The 16018-nt window shown below is 39.0% G+C and overlaps 1 protein-coding gene across 1 annotated transcript in view; it reads right to left on the bottom strand.

Moving 5' to 3' along the window:
• Window positions 1–16018, bottom strand: part of LOC110168475 (synapsin-3-like) — a 186687-nt gene that overhangs the window by 33595 nt on the left and 137074 nt on the right. The window contains exon 8 of the mRNA XM_055153304.1: window positions 3–65. Within this exon, the coding sequence (XP_055009279.1) occupies window positions 3–65 (63 nt within the window). The remainder of the gene's footprint in view (window positions 1–2; window positions 66–16018) is intronic.

Here is a 16018-nt window from a genome sequence, read left to right as displayed (position 1 = left end):
ACCTTTCCCATCCCGGCGTGTGCGTGTCCCATTTTGACCACCACGGGGTACGACCCACCCGGGACCTGCAGAAAAACAAAAATAAAACAGCGGGTTAAACATGACACGAAAACCCGACATCACAGCGGAGAGGAGAGAGTTCTGTGATCCTGGTATCTGTGCAGCATTCCCCAAAGAGAGACACAAACATGCGCTGAAGCCAACAAGAACAAAGTCTCTTCAAATACTAACATGTTGTGTTTTATCAATGAGGCAATGATGGAAAGAAGACACCAGAAACACACAACTGGTCAGATATTCAGATACTCAGCTTTTTGTGTGAGTTTAAAGGGACAGTCCAGAAATTTGGACATAGAATCTCATTTAGTTAGCAGGTTGACTATGTCCTGGTTTAGTCCTGGTTTTAGTCCTGAACAAGTCCTCATTTAGTCCTGGTTTTAGACCTGGTTTAGTCCTGGTTTTAGTCCTGATTTTAGACCTGGTTTAGTCCTGGTTTAGTCCTGTTTTATTATTGTTTTAGTCCTGATTTTAGTCCTGGTTTAGTCCTGGTTTTAGACCTGAATTAGTCCTGGTTTTAGTTCTGGTTTAGTTCTGGTTTAGTCCTGGTTTTAGTCCTGGTTTAGTCCTGGTTTATTTATAGCTGGTTTAGTCCCGGTTTAGTCCTGGTTTTAGTTCTGGTTTAGTTCTGGGTTAGTCCTGGTTTTAGACTTGGTTTATTTCTGGTTTATTTAGACCTGGTTTAGTCCTGGTTTAGACCTGATTTAGTCCTTGTTTAGTCCTGTTTTAGTCCTGTTTTATTCTTGTTTTAGTCCTGGTTTAGACCTGATTTAGACCTGATTTAGTCCTTGTTTATTTTTTGTTTTAGTCCTGGTTTTAGTCCTGGTTTAGTCCTGGTTTTAGACCTGAATTAGTCCTGGTTTTAGTTCTGGTTTAGTTCTGGTTTATCCTGGTTTTTGTCCTTTTTTAGTTCTAGTTTAGTCCTGGTTTTAGCCCTGGTCTTAGTTCTGGTTTAGTTCTGGTTTTAGAACCAGTTTTGTCCTGGTTTAGTCCTGGTTTAGTCCTGGTTTTAGCCCTGGTTTTAGTTCTGGTTTAATTCTTGTTTCGTTCTAGTTTAGAGGCACAGAAGACATGGTCCACGCGGTGTATGGAGGGGGGTTCACACTTTCACGGCCCGGAACCAAACGACCCACAGCCCGGACTGAGGACCCCTGATATACAGTACATTTATATAATTATGCATTATTTGACACCAGGCTCTTGTGATTTTTGCTACTTATTTAGAATTTATTGTTACCATTTATTTTTTTGTCTCTTTGTTATTGTAATTTATTCTGGTGTGTGAGCTTCTGTGTCCAAATAATTTCCTTGTGGATCAATAAAGTCTAAGTCCAAGTCCGTCTCATAGATGACACAGTAACAAGGGAGTTTCAAAACACGTTTCTAAAATTAGGCAGCTGAAAAACACATCGAAAACCACCCAACAGGATCCCCATTTCCTCTACAGATGCCCAGTGAGTACACAGAGTCCTGCCAGTCCCAGCTCTGCCCTGTTCGGAAGGTGGAGCCCATTAAAAAAAACCAAACCAAATGTTCTGGGAATCGTCCGGAGGGATGAACCAACCCCGAAGACCACAAACTCGTATTACGCTGTGAGCTGGTGCCGAGAGAGGAGGAGAAACATCAACAAATGACTTCAAACCGCACCATGAACGCCCTGATAAATACAATGAAAGGGTTTATGCGCTGGTGATCCAATAAGGGACTTTTCCCGGTTTTAAATCCAAACAGGCCGTGACTCTATAGGAATGAAACAAGTGGGATGTCTTCACCAACGCCAAATGACTATCTGTTTTAGAAACGTAATCATATGTTATTTGATTAGGTTTAGCAATGATATCATGATTCTCTAACTCATGAGGCAGGGACTTTTCTGGGGAGGGGTTCAGAGGCACTATAAGTTCAGTATTGTCAATAGCATGTCATTAATCCACAACAAATATGAGAAAATTGCTGTCATTAAGTTATTTTACTCACCAAAAAAGCAAAGCAGTTTATTTTATTATTATTTTAATCTGGATCGACCCTGGTGCTGTCTTTGCACAACTATTTTACAACTCTTATGGCAGGTGTCTTATGTTTTATGAGGAGAGAATATCTGGGAAAATGTCAAGACCATCAAATAATTTCATACAAATGTAATTAAAGGGGCAGAGTTTTTCTTCATATCTGCTCCTTTCTAATCATGGAAATGGTTTCTATCATGTACATTTATGTTATGTATTGTTATTCATTTTACTCCTGTGCATTTTCATGAAAGGAACAAATAAAACAAGAAATGAAACATGAAAAAAATCTTTAGCAAATGTGAAAAACAGAGCTTTGAGGTCCAAAGTTATTCCTCACTTCGCATTCTGCACATCCTTATTATTCATCATGATGAGTTTATAAGCAGAGTGTAGTTTTGGCATTACATGCGAACAAGCATTTCCTGATTATGGGACAACAAAACACTTTATAATCAGACGCAGACAGCACAGAGCAGACGTATTTTAATCTCAGTGCCCCTCAACAGTGACCACTCATCCAAAAACAATTAATACTAATTCTAATACTTTATATGATGACGATCTGAGCAGAATATGCAAAAGTGGTGTCACGTCTTCACCACTTTTCCACTCTTCACCTTTGATTCCACGTTTAGACAAGCATTTTCGGGATGAAATCTGCGTGCATACGGTGACGCAAAAGTGTGTGGAATTCGATTGGATATGCATGCCGTCTGGCTCGCCAACGACGAACTGGTGTATCCGGAATTTGAGAGAGGTGACTGCAGATCCTTCTCTGTTCACTAATAATTTCTGCATATTCTGTACATGTGTTGGGAGCCTCCTGTAAGTTTATTAGAGCTGCAAGAGCAGCTGGAAGGTCCGACACAGAAAATGATCCGACATGTTTGTTTCTGTGTACTGTATGTGATGTAAATGCGTACGTGACGTGAGCAGATCTGACCAGAGTTTTGCGTCTTGGGCAGTGTAGATGGAAACACTACGGCAGAGCGTATTCAACTTTTCCACTCTGGAGGGTGGTTTCAGATTTTGGTGTTTTTAAGCCCCAAAAACACCATCACCGTCTAAACAAAAGGCACTTCTGATAAAATATTTTGTTGTTTTTATCCACAAGCGTTCCCATACAAACAAGCCCCAAAAAATCGAAAGCTTGCACAGGGATATTCAGCTCTGTGGGAACTAACGACTACATGACCTTTAATGTTAATTTAAGATCTGTTTCTGAAACTTTATAAACCACAAAGTTATTAAAATATTTCAACAGATCTTTGTTTTAAATGTCTCTTAAAAATTTCCATGGGAAAAATGAATGGAAACTTGAGCTCCATAGCTGCTTATACATTTTGCCCAAACAGATGGTAAAAAAATCTGCTTTAAATTGCAATTAACAAGCACAGAAACAAATGCAAAAACTGAAAACTAAAATACATTAATAACAATCCTAAAAAGTTGTAGTCTTTTAAAGTTTCATTCATAAAAGCGGGGATGTGGGGATGGGGAGAGTAACACAGGAGTGACGCTGTAGTTTTCACATTCACATTTACCTGAGAGAAACCCTGAGCACAGCACCCACTCACCCACTCAGCACCCACTGGTCTGGCCCTGCTCCTCAGACCTCTCCACTCAAGTGTCAGTGACGCTACAGAAGTCCAGCTGAAAACCACATCCTCCGCCTCCTCTGTACACCACACCACACCACGCAACGCAACGAAATGCAGTGTAATGTAATGACTGGGTTTGACAATGGTTGCATCATGGAACAGTGGAACAACGAGATGAAATGTTGATACTCAATAAATACATGATGTCACCCTTTTCCCATGCAATTATTTTATATGAATCCAAAGCAAAGTATTTAGATTTTAAGTTAATGTAAAGGTCCACTATGGAACTTTTGTGGTGGGATGTCTGCTAACCTGCTTGTTTCTATATAAAAAAACAACAACCTTGCTTTGCCTGGAGTATGGAATTACCGTAATTTCCGGACTATAAGCCGCAACTTTTTTCTCACACTTTGAACCCTGTGGCTAATAAAACGATGTGGCTAATATATGGACAGATTATTTGTTTGGCACATTGTCCATTCATATATACAGTCAATGGTTTGGTAACACAGCGGATACGCAAAGCCTGAATGCAGAAAGTCCTGCTGTGTGTGCGGTTAACATATAGAACATGGATTTACATGAAGGTGCAGAGTTTGCCAACAATGTTATCAGCGCACAAAATAGTTTGTCGCCGTGTTATAAAATAAGTTATGATGCTAAATGAACATTAGTGAGGGGGATATGTCTTACCCGTATGTGTAAACGATGAGAAGAAACGTCTCAAACTTCAGTAGCCGGACATCCACTCATACCTGATCAACACAACAAGCCCTGCCCCCGAGAGTCTGAAATCTGCTGAAATCCTACAAGACATTGACATGATCCAGATGGGACAGAGGCACTTTCTGCAGGAAACACGTGCAGTAGAGTGTAGGGAGAGACGGGGGTGATGCTTGTTTGATTGTCTTTTGAACAGTTATTTTGCGCTTCATACACAGACCCTCCTCATGAAAAACACACGAAGAAATGCAGATGATTTTAAGTTAACAGCGATTGATCTGAGCTCGGCATCAGTGAGTCGATGGTGAGACTTTGGTAATGGCAGCGTGACGAACTGACTCAGTGCAAGAAGACGACAAAAACTTTCAGAAGCGATAAAAGCAGATGGCCCAAACTGGAAAACGTTCTTGAAGACATGGACACCTGCGACTTATATTCAGTGGCGGCCTATATATGTACAATTTTAAAATTTTGTTAAAATTTACTTGATGCAGCTTATATTCAGGTGCGCGCAATAGTCTGGAAATTATGGTAAACGTAAAGTATTTTAAATGTGTACAACACTTTGAGAAGTTTTCACTGTGTTTTAAACATGCTTTATAAATAAACCCTGAGTTTGGCCTACATACATTCTTACAGTGAGTGGGCTTGTCTTTTGTAATTTGGCCTGGTGATTGTTTCCATGGAGATGTATGTTTAATGCCATACTTTGGAACTTTAAATTTGACATAGCTAAGCCACTAGGCACCGTGCTTCAAATAGGAAATGAAGATTGGAAAATTATCAGCCCTTTGTCTATAACTGCTGCAGTGAGCCACTCTACATGATCCTATTTCGCTGTTTTGTCCATCAAAAAAGTCCTATTCGTAATGTAGAGCCTGGCTTAATCCACTTTTTATACAGGGATTTCTGCGCATGTCTCCTTTAGAAAGAGCCACAGTTCTGTCTGGTATCGTGTCGGTGTCTTGTGGGATTTCAGTGGATTTCGGTCTCTCCTGGGGGCGGGGCCTAGTTGTGTCGATCGGGTATGGTTGTACGTCGGCTGCTGGAGTTTGAGACATTTCTTCACGTCGTTTGCGCACACTCCTGCATTTGGCGCACGTGGGCCGTTAAGACATGTCCCACTCGCTCGTGTTGATTCGGCATCGTGACTTGTTTAGTCACACGGCGATGAACTGTTTCGGTGTTGGGTTGATAAACAAATAATCCGTCTACAGCAGGGGTCTCCAACCTTTTTCCTCCTGTGAGCTACTTTTTATTAAACAGAAATGCCACAGAGCTACTAATTTCAGTGCTCACCAGAAATTTTGTAAATATAAGAGCCATGGAAACCGAAGATGATGTACAGTTAGATGTCTTTAAAACATAACCCATTATTCAGCACACTATGTATAATGCAGAACTCCCTTGGCAAGCGATTTGGAAGTGGGTGGAGAGCTACTGGTAGCTCCCGAGCTACAGACGGGAGACTCCTGGTCTACAGACTATGCTGACACATTTGTCCAAGCGTCATTATGAGTCAAAGAGCGATAGAAGCCTTTTGACATTCAGTCTCTTTGGACAGAGAGAGCGAGACGAGGGAAACAAACAAGAACGCAAAGTAGAAATGATCGCAGCTGGAAAAGTTATCGAGCTCATTAAAAGTTATCGTATGATGAATTGATTTATTGCTTGATTACTTATATAAAACTTTTCATTAGTTTGACCTGCATACAATACAAATCATCTGTTGCTTCGTATTCTTCTGTCAGAGTGGGGTATCTAAAAATCAGTAATGTCATACAGTCAATTTAAAGTAAGTTTGTGGTTCGAGCAGTGATGGGAAGAATACTTTGAATTAATATCTATTTTTGTGCCAATCTAAATACTCTGAATACTTTTACTCTGATTTGCATTGTATTATAGTGGAAAAAAACATCACATATAATTACAATCTTTATTTTTGTTGCTCTGTTATGCATTCTTTTATGTCCAATTAGAGAAGGAAAAAATGCACACACACCCACACAATCGGACACTTTGCAACAGCAGTTTTTACTTTTTTTCTCATTAATACCGTGCAGTTCAAAGCCAATACTGTGTGATCAAAGTCACAAAAGCAACTGTATTACTGTTTAATTCTGATTACGACCAAATGAAAAAGTAACTAACAGAAAACAAAATTAGTACTCAGAATAGTTATTTTCGGTACTTAGCTACTTCCCAACACTGGATATGAAGCAGCTCTCTTCGTCACCGAAACTAAACAAAGACACTTTACGGGCAGAATATCGTTTACAGTAACTGATTTCCTAACAAGATTGTAGAACTAAACATTTTAACGTGCTTATAAAAGTCCTGACATCTCTGTGTATCAGATGTGGTCTCTTTGGCTCTAAACCTCAACCCCACTGGTTTACTCTGTTATTCCCAGCACCGGTCTGTAGCATGCATCCACTGCGGTAAAGATGAGAAGCTTCACTCAAACGAAACAACATAATTAAGTCTAGCACGTGGATAAAACTTCACTAGAACTCGTACTTCTGAAAACGTGTCTCTTTACTGTAAAAGCAGCGCCTGGTTTTAGTTGTGGAGGAATTTTGAGAGAAACCTGTTGTGCACATGTGAGCGTACAAAAACATGTGCAGGGTTAGACTGGCTCTGGGCTGAGTCAGGCTTCAGTCACTGCACTGTCATGTGACTCTGTGTTTACACGAATCTGATTGTTATCGGATTTCTGGAGTTATCAGATTACTGGAATGCCATGTAAACAGTGGTGTCACATTTGAGTAATCTGATTTCTTTATGATGGTTCACACATGTGCAGGATTTGACAAGGAAACGCTGGGAAAATAATGCGGCAAAAACTAAAATGAAAGAAAATTCTGAAATATTGTGATACCGTATCGTCAAAAGTCTCACAATAATATCGTGGGCTGTCATAATATATCGAATTACAAGGTTTTTTGCTTAAATGCAAATGTGGTTTTATAGTAGCAACAGCTTATGAACATTGGGAACTACATATCCCATGATTCATTTCAGTGCAGACAAAATGAAGAAATATGTTTTTTACTTGAATCCTTGGGATTATGATGGAAATAATTCACACCAAAATCTTATCAAGGTATTTTAAAAGCAAAATAGTGTCCTATCTTATCTTATCAATTATATTAGCCTCTCCAAAATATTGTAATAAATATCTTAAAGTGCACAGATGCATATTGTGATAATATCGTGCCAAGAGATTTTGATATTGTTACATCCCTAGTAGAATAATTATTCATGTGAGATTTAAGACATGTTATAATGTTGTTAATTTAAATGATTTCTAATTAAATGTCCTCCTATACAGTTACATTATAGGCTATGCAGTAGTATAAACGTTTTACATATTGAATAAAAAAGTATAAAAGTATAAACGTTTTACATAATGTCAGGGATGTAGTGGGCGTAGTACGGGGGGGCATGCCGTACACCCACTTCTTGCGATGTGAGATATAAAAAAATAACAAATATAAATAAATTCTACAATTTCAATGTCAAACTGGAGTGATTGGCAATGGTGAAAACAAACTGCATAGGCTCATGATGTCTGCAGTAGTGTCCTACTGCCACATGAGGGACCAGGACTGAACAAGAACTAAAATAGGACTAAAACAGGACTAAACTAGGACTAAACCAGGACTGAGTGTCAGGACGGGCCCAGAGGTGCGCCCGTCTAGACCGTCGGGTGACCGGAGGTGAAAGGACCAGCACAGAGCTGGGCACCTCATGGAGCTAAGCACAGCCATCACCCAATCATTCTTTGTGAACACGCTGCTTCGCTGGCTCTGGGTTCTCTCTTTCTCTCTCTCAAGTCCAAGATTAGTCCTGGTGTAGTCCTGATTTAGACCTGGTTTAGACCTGATGTAGTCCTGGTGTAGTCCTGGTTTAGTCCTGGTTCAGTCCTAGTTTAGTCCTCCTGATTCAGTCACGAATCGCGTAAAAACTTTTAAAATCCCCACTACACCACTGCATCATGTATAAAATCCATATTTATCATGTATGGAATGGTCCCTTTATACTGGTGTCTTCTGTACTCCCAAAATGCCAGACTGGCCACATCCAAAGATCATCGATCTTTACAGAAGAACACACAAAGTTACCCAAAATGCAGCGTACTTGACTTTTTTACTTGAAAATATATTAAACCTGGAACTAAACTTGGACTAGGTTAGGGCCAAACCAACCAGGAACAGAACAGGACCAAAGCAAGTCTACAGCAGGACTCAAATCTCAAAACTGGGCTCAATCCAGGACCAAAAAAGTACAAGTGTGAATGCGTCACCAGTCACTCTTTTCACAGACACTATTCACCATTCATTCAAAATTTGTTTTTAATAAAGTCATTGTAGGAAGAAAGAATCACAAACACTACCAGTCAAAAGTTTTAGATCATCACACTTTTTCCAGTTTTTTAATGTTTACTGTTGAGCAAAATGTATTCTAAACTTTTGATTCATGAAAGTGTCCACCTTTGGCAGATATAACAGCTGAACACACTCGTGGCTCATTCTTTTTACAATAGAAGACAAATATTCTTCAGAAAGTTCTTCCCAAGTCTGATGCAGAAGTTCCCATAAATGTGTGGCACTTGTAGGTTTCTTGGCTTTCACTCTTCTGTCCAGTTCATCCCAAACCAGCTCGATGGGGTTTAAGTCTGGAGACTGTGCTGGACACTCCATGTTTTCAAGTTTATCATGTTGTTCTTTTAGTTTTGGCAGAGCTTGGACTTGTGTTTTGCTATTTTATCTTTTTTTAACCTCTGTCTGTTCAGTTCTTACCTTTGTACCATTTCAAGCTCTTCATTGGACTGGCACGACTTGAACTGCCATAAATAACTGGAAAAATTAAGGTGTTCTAAAACTTTTGACCAGTAGGGTACAGTCGTCCCTCACTATAATGTGGTTCACCTTTTGCGGCCTTGCTGTTTCACGGAAATTTTTTAGTGCAATTTTGCATGCCTTTTTATTGTTTACAGCGTATGAAGGCACATTGTGTTCCTCCCTGGGACTGTAGACCATCGTCAATCAATCTCCCCCGTGCCGTGTCTCCTGTACAGTACAGAATGCGTTTAGTTTGCCAAATTTACATAAATGTTCGATCTCTAGCAGTGAGATTCTGAAGTGCTGTATGTTTGCAAGTTTTCTCCCCGACAAAACCCACAATGTCGATGAAACTTTCTGCACCGACAAAGGCTCCTGCGGTCGCACCCAAAAGGCAGAGGAAGATGCAAACCATCGCACAAAAAGTTGGACTTTTGGACATGCTGAAGGAAGGTAGATGTTACGAAATAAATTAATCTTCAGTTCGTTACATAAAGGAGGAAAATAACATAAGGACGACAGCAGCGATAAGTTTTAAGAAGGATGCAGAAAGTGCTGTAACTGTCCTGTCTGAGGAAAGTGTATAAAGTGTGCGGTGAGGGGTTTTACAGCCTTAAAACATATATAATAATAAAGTTGACTACTTCGCAGATTTGTCCTATTGTGGGTTATTTTTTAGAACATAACCCCCGAGATAAACGAGAGACCACTGTATTTTATAAAAAAAAAAAAAACACACGAAGTTGCCCAAAATGTAGCTGTAGACTTTTTTACTTGAAAATGTAAATCGAACTAAAAAAAAAAAAATGTTATTAGAGAGTACGTAAAACAACATAACAGTATTTAACACAAAAAATAACAACCGAGTCCAAAGTCCAAACTCTGCTCCAACCCAAGTTCATTTACTGACTATATTTCAGTATTTCAGTTTGACAGATCGCACAGCCCTGATTTGACTTTCATGTCTTTTGGGACCCAAAAATTTGGAATAACAAAACATAAATAAATCACACCAAAACACACAAAAGGTGAACGCAGTTTAGATAGAAAAATAATACAGCAGAAACTGCTCTTTCAATCTGTAGTCATTTAAACCACATTTGTATCGAGAAAGAAACACAGACTTTTAAGCAGTGTTGATCATCGGTTGCCAGGTACATTACTCTTACGTTTATCATTTCGAAGAGAAGTCATTGAATTTTGCTGGAGTTTTTATTCTCCCAATCAAACCGAAAGACTTCTTGAAAATGAGTAATGCTTTGATAATATAATCCTATCTGTCCAATCACTCTCAATTACCAGATATCTGTCAGAAAGAGGCAGATCCTGTTTACACTATAAGATGTATGACCAATGACGGATAGTTTTTATTTTATCTGGCAACAAATACAACTCTTTTCGTTCTAAATAGCTCCACCAGGGACCGAATTATGGCCTGAGATGGAGATTATTGGAGTGAAATTGTGGTCAGGTGCTTGATAGTGAGCTGGCTTCACTTTCATGGAAATGTGTGTATGAATGCCTTTATTGTGTTTGGCTTAAAGCTTCAGACAATGTGAGACAGTGGGATATTATCTGATGGTTGCCACGGGGATTTCAGCAACATGTCAATAGTACAGAGGCATGGGTAAAAAGTGGTTTCAGAATATACGGGGGACTTCAGTGTATTAAAGGTACAACGCGAAACATTTCTGTTTGAGGTAGTTACTAAAAGTCTGCAGCTCCACTCTGATTTCAGAATATATGGGCAGTGTTGGGAGAAACGTGTTGTAAAATTAAAAAATTACTGTAATGCATTGCTTTTTGCTGTAACGCAGTAATGTGGCATTACAGGGGGAAAAATTATAATATTTTACTCGGTACAAATGTCAGTACCGTGTGTCACAATGCATTTTTAACCTGGACTGAAGTGGTGGGTTTTTTTGTTTTTCTTCGTACAAATTCGCTAAAATCACCGAGATATCAGCAGCGATGAAACGACATCATTGTGGTTCCAAATGTTGGGACGGGCCCGGAGGTGCGCCCGCGTAGACCGTCGGGTAACCCCGGAGGTGAAAGGACCGATGCAGAGCTCCACGCTCCACAGGGCTAATCACAACTGACGCTCGATCACTTTGGACACCCTGCTCCACGGGCTTGGGGTTCTCTCAGGAGCAGTCCTAGATTCCAAGGCCTAGTCCAAGATTAGTCCTTCTTTGGTTCTGATTTAGTCCTGGTTTAGACCTGGTTCAGTCCTCCTGGTTCAGTCCTCCTGGTTGAGTCCTCAGTTAAGTCTTGGTTTACTCCTGGTTCAATCCTGGTTTAATTCTGGTTCAGTTCTGGTCTAGTCCTGGTTTAAACCTCGTTCAGTCCTGGTTCAGTCCTGGTTCAGTCCTGGTTCAGTCCTGGTTCAGTCCTGGTTCAGTCCTCCTGGTCGAGTCCTCAGTTCAGTCCTCCTGGTCGAGTCCTTGGTTCAGTCCTGGTTTAGACCTGGTTTAGTCCCGGTTCAGTTCCTGTTCAGTTCTAGTTTAATCCTGGTTTAATCCTGGTTTAGTCCTGGTTTAAACCTGGTTCAGTCCTGGTTCAGTCCTCCTGGTCGAGTCCTCGGTTAAGTCCTGGTTAAGTCCTGGTTAAGTCTTGGTTTAGTCCTGGTTTAGTCCTGGTTTAGTCCTGGTTCAGTCCTCCTGGTCGAGTTCTCAGTTCAGTCCTGGTTTAGTCCTGGTTTAGTCCTGGTTTAGTCCTGGTTTAGTCCTGGTTTAATTCTGGTTCATTTCTGGTTTAGTCCTGGTTCAGTCCATATACGGCGCAAAAGTTCGGCATCTTCACACAGTTATTTTGCTGTAATAGTCGTGTAATGTTTTACATTTTAATTGCAGTAATATTGTAATGTAACAAATTACTTTGAAATGACATTAACAAGTCATATATAACATTACAGTTTTGAAGTAACTTGCCCAACAGACTATATGGGTGACTTTTTTATATCAAATGTGAATTATGTAACTTTTCTACTGGAGTGGCTGTCATTGCTCTGCCTGAAATGTTCCACAGTGTGACATTAAACAGCTCTGCCTTACATTTATTCAATTACAGATGGATTTATAGCTCAAAAATGCATAGAAAAACAGGCATTCTGACTGTGAGCGGGGTCGCCTCTCCACAGATCTGACCTGTAACTTTGTCTGGATTGGTCTCCATGAAGATAGAAAGGTTTAATACCACACTGTAAAATATCCCAGACAAAGCTTTAAAGGTACAATGTGTAACTTTTCTATTTGAGGTAGTTACTAAAAGTCTGCAGCTCCTCTCTTGTTTCAGAATATATGAGTGACTTTAGTATATTAAAGATACAATGCGCAATTTTTGTAGTGAAGGGCCTGCCACCTGCTTGTTTTGCGATATTTTTTTTTATTTTTTATTTTATTTTTTTTGCACACACTGGGCTATTGTGACTAATTTATTGTAATCAAAGTCTGAGCGTGAATTAGTCTTTCAAACATGAGAAGCTCTTTATATTTTCATTCTTACGGCGGCACGGTGGCTGAGTGGTTAGTGCTCATGCTTCACGGTAAGAAGGTTGCAGGTTTGATTCCCAGGGCCTTTCTGTGTGGATTTTGCATGTTTTTCCTACGCATGCATGTTATTCCTTTTACTATATAGCCAATTACTAAAGCTGGATCAGTATATTATGGGGCTCAGTATTTACTCGATTTTTATTTTTTATTTTTATGTAATAATGTAAGATTTGAGCTGCAGAGGATGGGTGAGTGTGTGGGTGGGTTTCCTCTGGGCAACCCCAAAAAAACCTGTAAAATCCTCCAAATAATGTCCTGGCAAAAAGATCACAGAGATGGGTCCGTGGGTGCGGCACTTCCTGACGAGCTGCCCGGTGACATTGAAGGATGGGTCAAATGCAGAGGACAGACTTCCCTACTGGGACAATGAAGTGGATCTTAACCTCAATCTTATTATATCCTATTATTTAAAGGTGCATTGTGTAACTTTTTTTTGAGATTTTTTTTTATTTTTTATTTGTGATCAGACAAAATCAAATTACATTTTTCTATGTGCTTTATGTAGGATTTTTTGTATGAAAAGCGGTCTATAAATAAAGTGTGATTGACTGATTGCCATGGAGATATCATTGCTCTGCCTGGAATGTTCCACAGTATGACATTACACAGCGCTACCTTACATTTATTCAAATACAGGTGGTTTTACTGCTCAAGAATACCAAGAAAAACAGGTATTCTGACTGCGATCGGGGTCGCCTCTCCACGGATCTGACCTCTAACTTGATCTGGTTTTGGTCTCCATGAAGATAGAAAGGTTTAATGCAGGGGTGTCAAACAAAAAATCAAGGAGGGACAAAATTAAAAACTGGGACTAAGTCATGGGCCAAACTAAATATTTATTGAACAATTCAACAACATCTGCATGTTTTCTCTTCTTTCGAGATATGTAATGTTAAACCTTTTCTTATTAAAATAAAGGTTTAATAACAGTAATAATAATTAAACATTGACTCCAGAACAAGCAAAATATAAAATGATCACAACATTTTAAATAAATAATGTTTCTATAGCTCATCTGTAGCTGACGGAAAAGCTCTAATATATATTTGATATGATCACGTGGGCCGAAAACAATTATATCGTGGGCCAAATTTAGTCCCCGGGCCTGAGTTTGACATGCCTGGTTTAATGCCATACTGTGAAACATTCCAGACAAAGAAATAACATCTCCATGGAGAAAAACATTTGACGGACCCTCCATCAGAAAAGTTACACAATGAGCCTTTCTATGAGCCTTTTCACACACATCGGTTTAATGTGAATGACTCGGGTCTGACGCATTTACATCAGATGCCCTGCAGTGTGAGGCGTACAGTACAGTGAGTCCAGTCTAACGAGGCAGACTTAATTACTGTTGTGGAGTTTGGGCTCATCTGGCTCCTATTACCGCCTATCCGGGTAAATTTCCATCAGTGTCTGGAAAACGACAAAAACAATTCCTGATTCTGGAAGTTTACGGCGCTTCCTCGGAAAAGTGGACACTGAGTGAGAGGAGGTGGAGATGGAGTCTGTGTCTCTGTGTCTGCGGAGCCTTTGATGACTGATCCACAGGAATTATTTGGTAGTAGGTGTTGGAAATGTTAGATGTCGTGCCACAAGGTTTATCCTCCCAGTGGAAAACGATCTCATTATGTAACAAATGTGCGGCGCTCTTACTAAAAATAACTTATGACATGTTTGGTACCAAGAAATGTAATAACTATGAACAAAACGCCTATCCATTATTATAAATTGTGTACGGAAAATGAGTCTTTGAGCTTTTCAGATTTTCAGAATCAGTGCCCAAGATTCTTATCATTCCTTGTATTTGTGGCAAGTTTTTATTTATTTATTTTAACTTTTTACTGTTTTAATGGTCTTGTGATGTTGAAGCTGTTGTGTTTTATTGTTTTGTTTTATTGATTTTATTTATTCATGTATTCTTATGGCTCTATTTCACAGTTTTATTTGTTTTTACTCAGTCATTTTTATTATGTTTTTATTGTAATAAATTGTAGATTTTTTTTTTTCTTGGAAACGGTCTTTGTTTATAAAATGTGCTATAGAAATAAATTGGATTGGACTGGAAACCTCATCGTAAACATACCCGAGTTGTGTTTTGTTGCATTCTCAAATGTTTGAATAGTCCTGTATTATAAATCTATCTACATCTCCAAAGCTCAAAATGCTCCAATCTAATCCAAATCTGTTCCACCTTGTGATGTCATGTAGTGGTAGTTTTCAACAGCTATCCTTTGTTTCTTTATCTTTTGTTCAGAAGAGAAAGGAAGTTCCAGGGGTGAAATCATCCAAATGATTCTAGTGAAGATGTTTGTTTGTTTGAGAGAAGAGCTAAATATCCAAGATTTGTGTGTTAAACATGTGTGAATGAAATGAAAAACAAAGCTCCAGGTCTGTTTGTGATGAGGAAACAACATTATAACACAGATTAGAAAATACTGTAATATGGCCCCTTTAAATCAGACACGTCAAACTCAAAAATTTGGCGATATAATTATATTTGGCCCACGAGATCATATCAATGTATGTACCAGACCTGGCCTGCTGGCTACAGATAGACTATAGAGACATTATTTATTTAAAATTTTGTTATTACTTTATATTATGCTTGTTCTGGATTCAGTGTTTAAGCAAAACTATTATTAAACTTTTATTTTAATAAGAAAAGGTTTAACATTACATATCTCGAAAGAAGAGAAAACATGCAGATGTTGCTGAAATTTTTCAATAAATATTTAGTTTGGCCCACAACTTAGTTCAAGTTTTTAATTTTGGCCTCTGTGAATTTGAGTTTGACACTTCTGATATAAATGATGCTCAAATAAATTGGGTTAAAAGTTGTTACTAGAGGTGTAATGATATCAAAGTCTCACGATACGATACGGTATTTATTGCGATATCGTTAGAAAGCTCATGATATGATGGGAAGGCTCACAATTAGGGATGTAACAATATCCAAATCTCTCTGCACGATATTTTCACGATATACATCTCACGGTATGATATTTATTGCGATATTTTGTGGAGGCTAAAGAGCTAAAAATGTTAATGTGCTACTTTTTCCTCTTAAAATGCCTTGACAAGACTTAATCCAAAGAACTAAGACTTAAAAGTGCTTAGAACTGTTAGTTCTTCATGTAGTCTGCACTGAAACGGAGCAAAGGATCATGGTCTATGTAGTTCCCTCTGTCTTTTTTTTTTTTTTTAGCTATTACTGCATGTTA

Source organism: Boleophthalmus pectinirostris, unplaced genomic scaffold (assembly GCF_026225935.1).
Source record: "Boleophthalmus pectinirostris isolate CB_2022bp ecotype Guang Dong unplaced genomic scaffold, ASM2622593v1 HiC_scaffold_18, whole genome shotgun sequence".
In the NCBI taxonomy this organism is placed as follows: Eukaryota; Metazoa; Chordata; class Actinopteri; order Gobiiformes; family Gobiidae; genus Boleophthalmus; species Boleophthalmus pectinirostris.
This window is presented reverse-complemented; position numbering and strand designations above follow the sequence as displayed.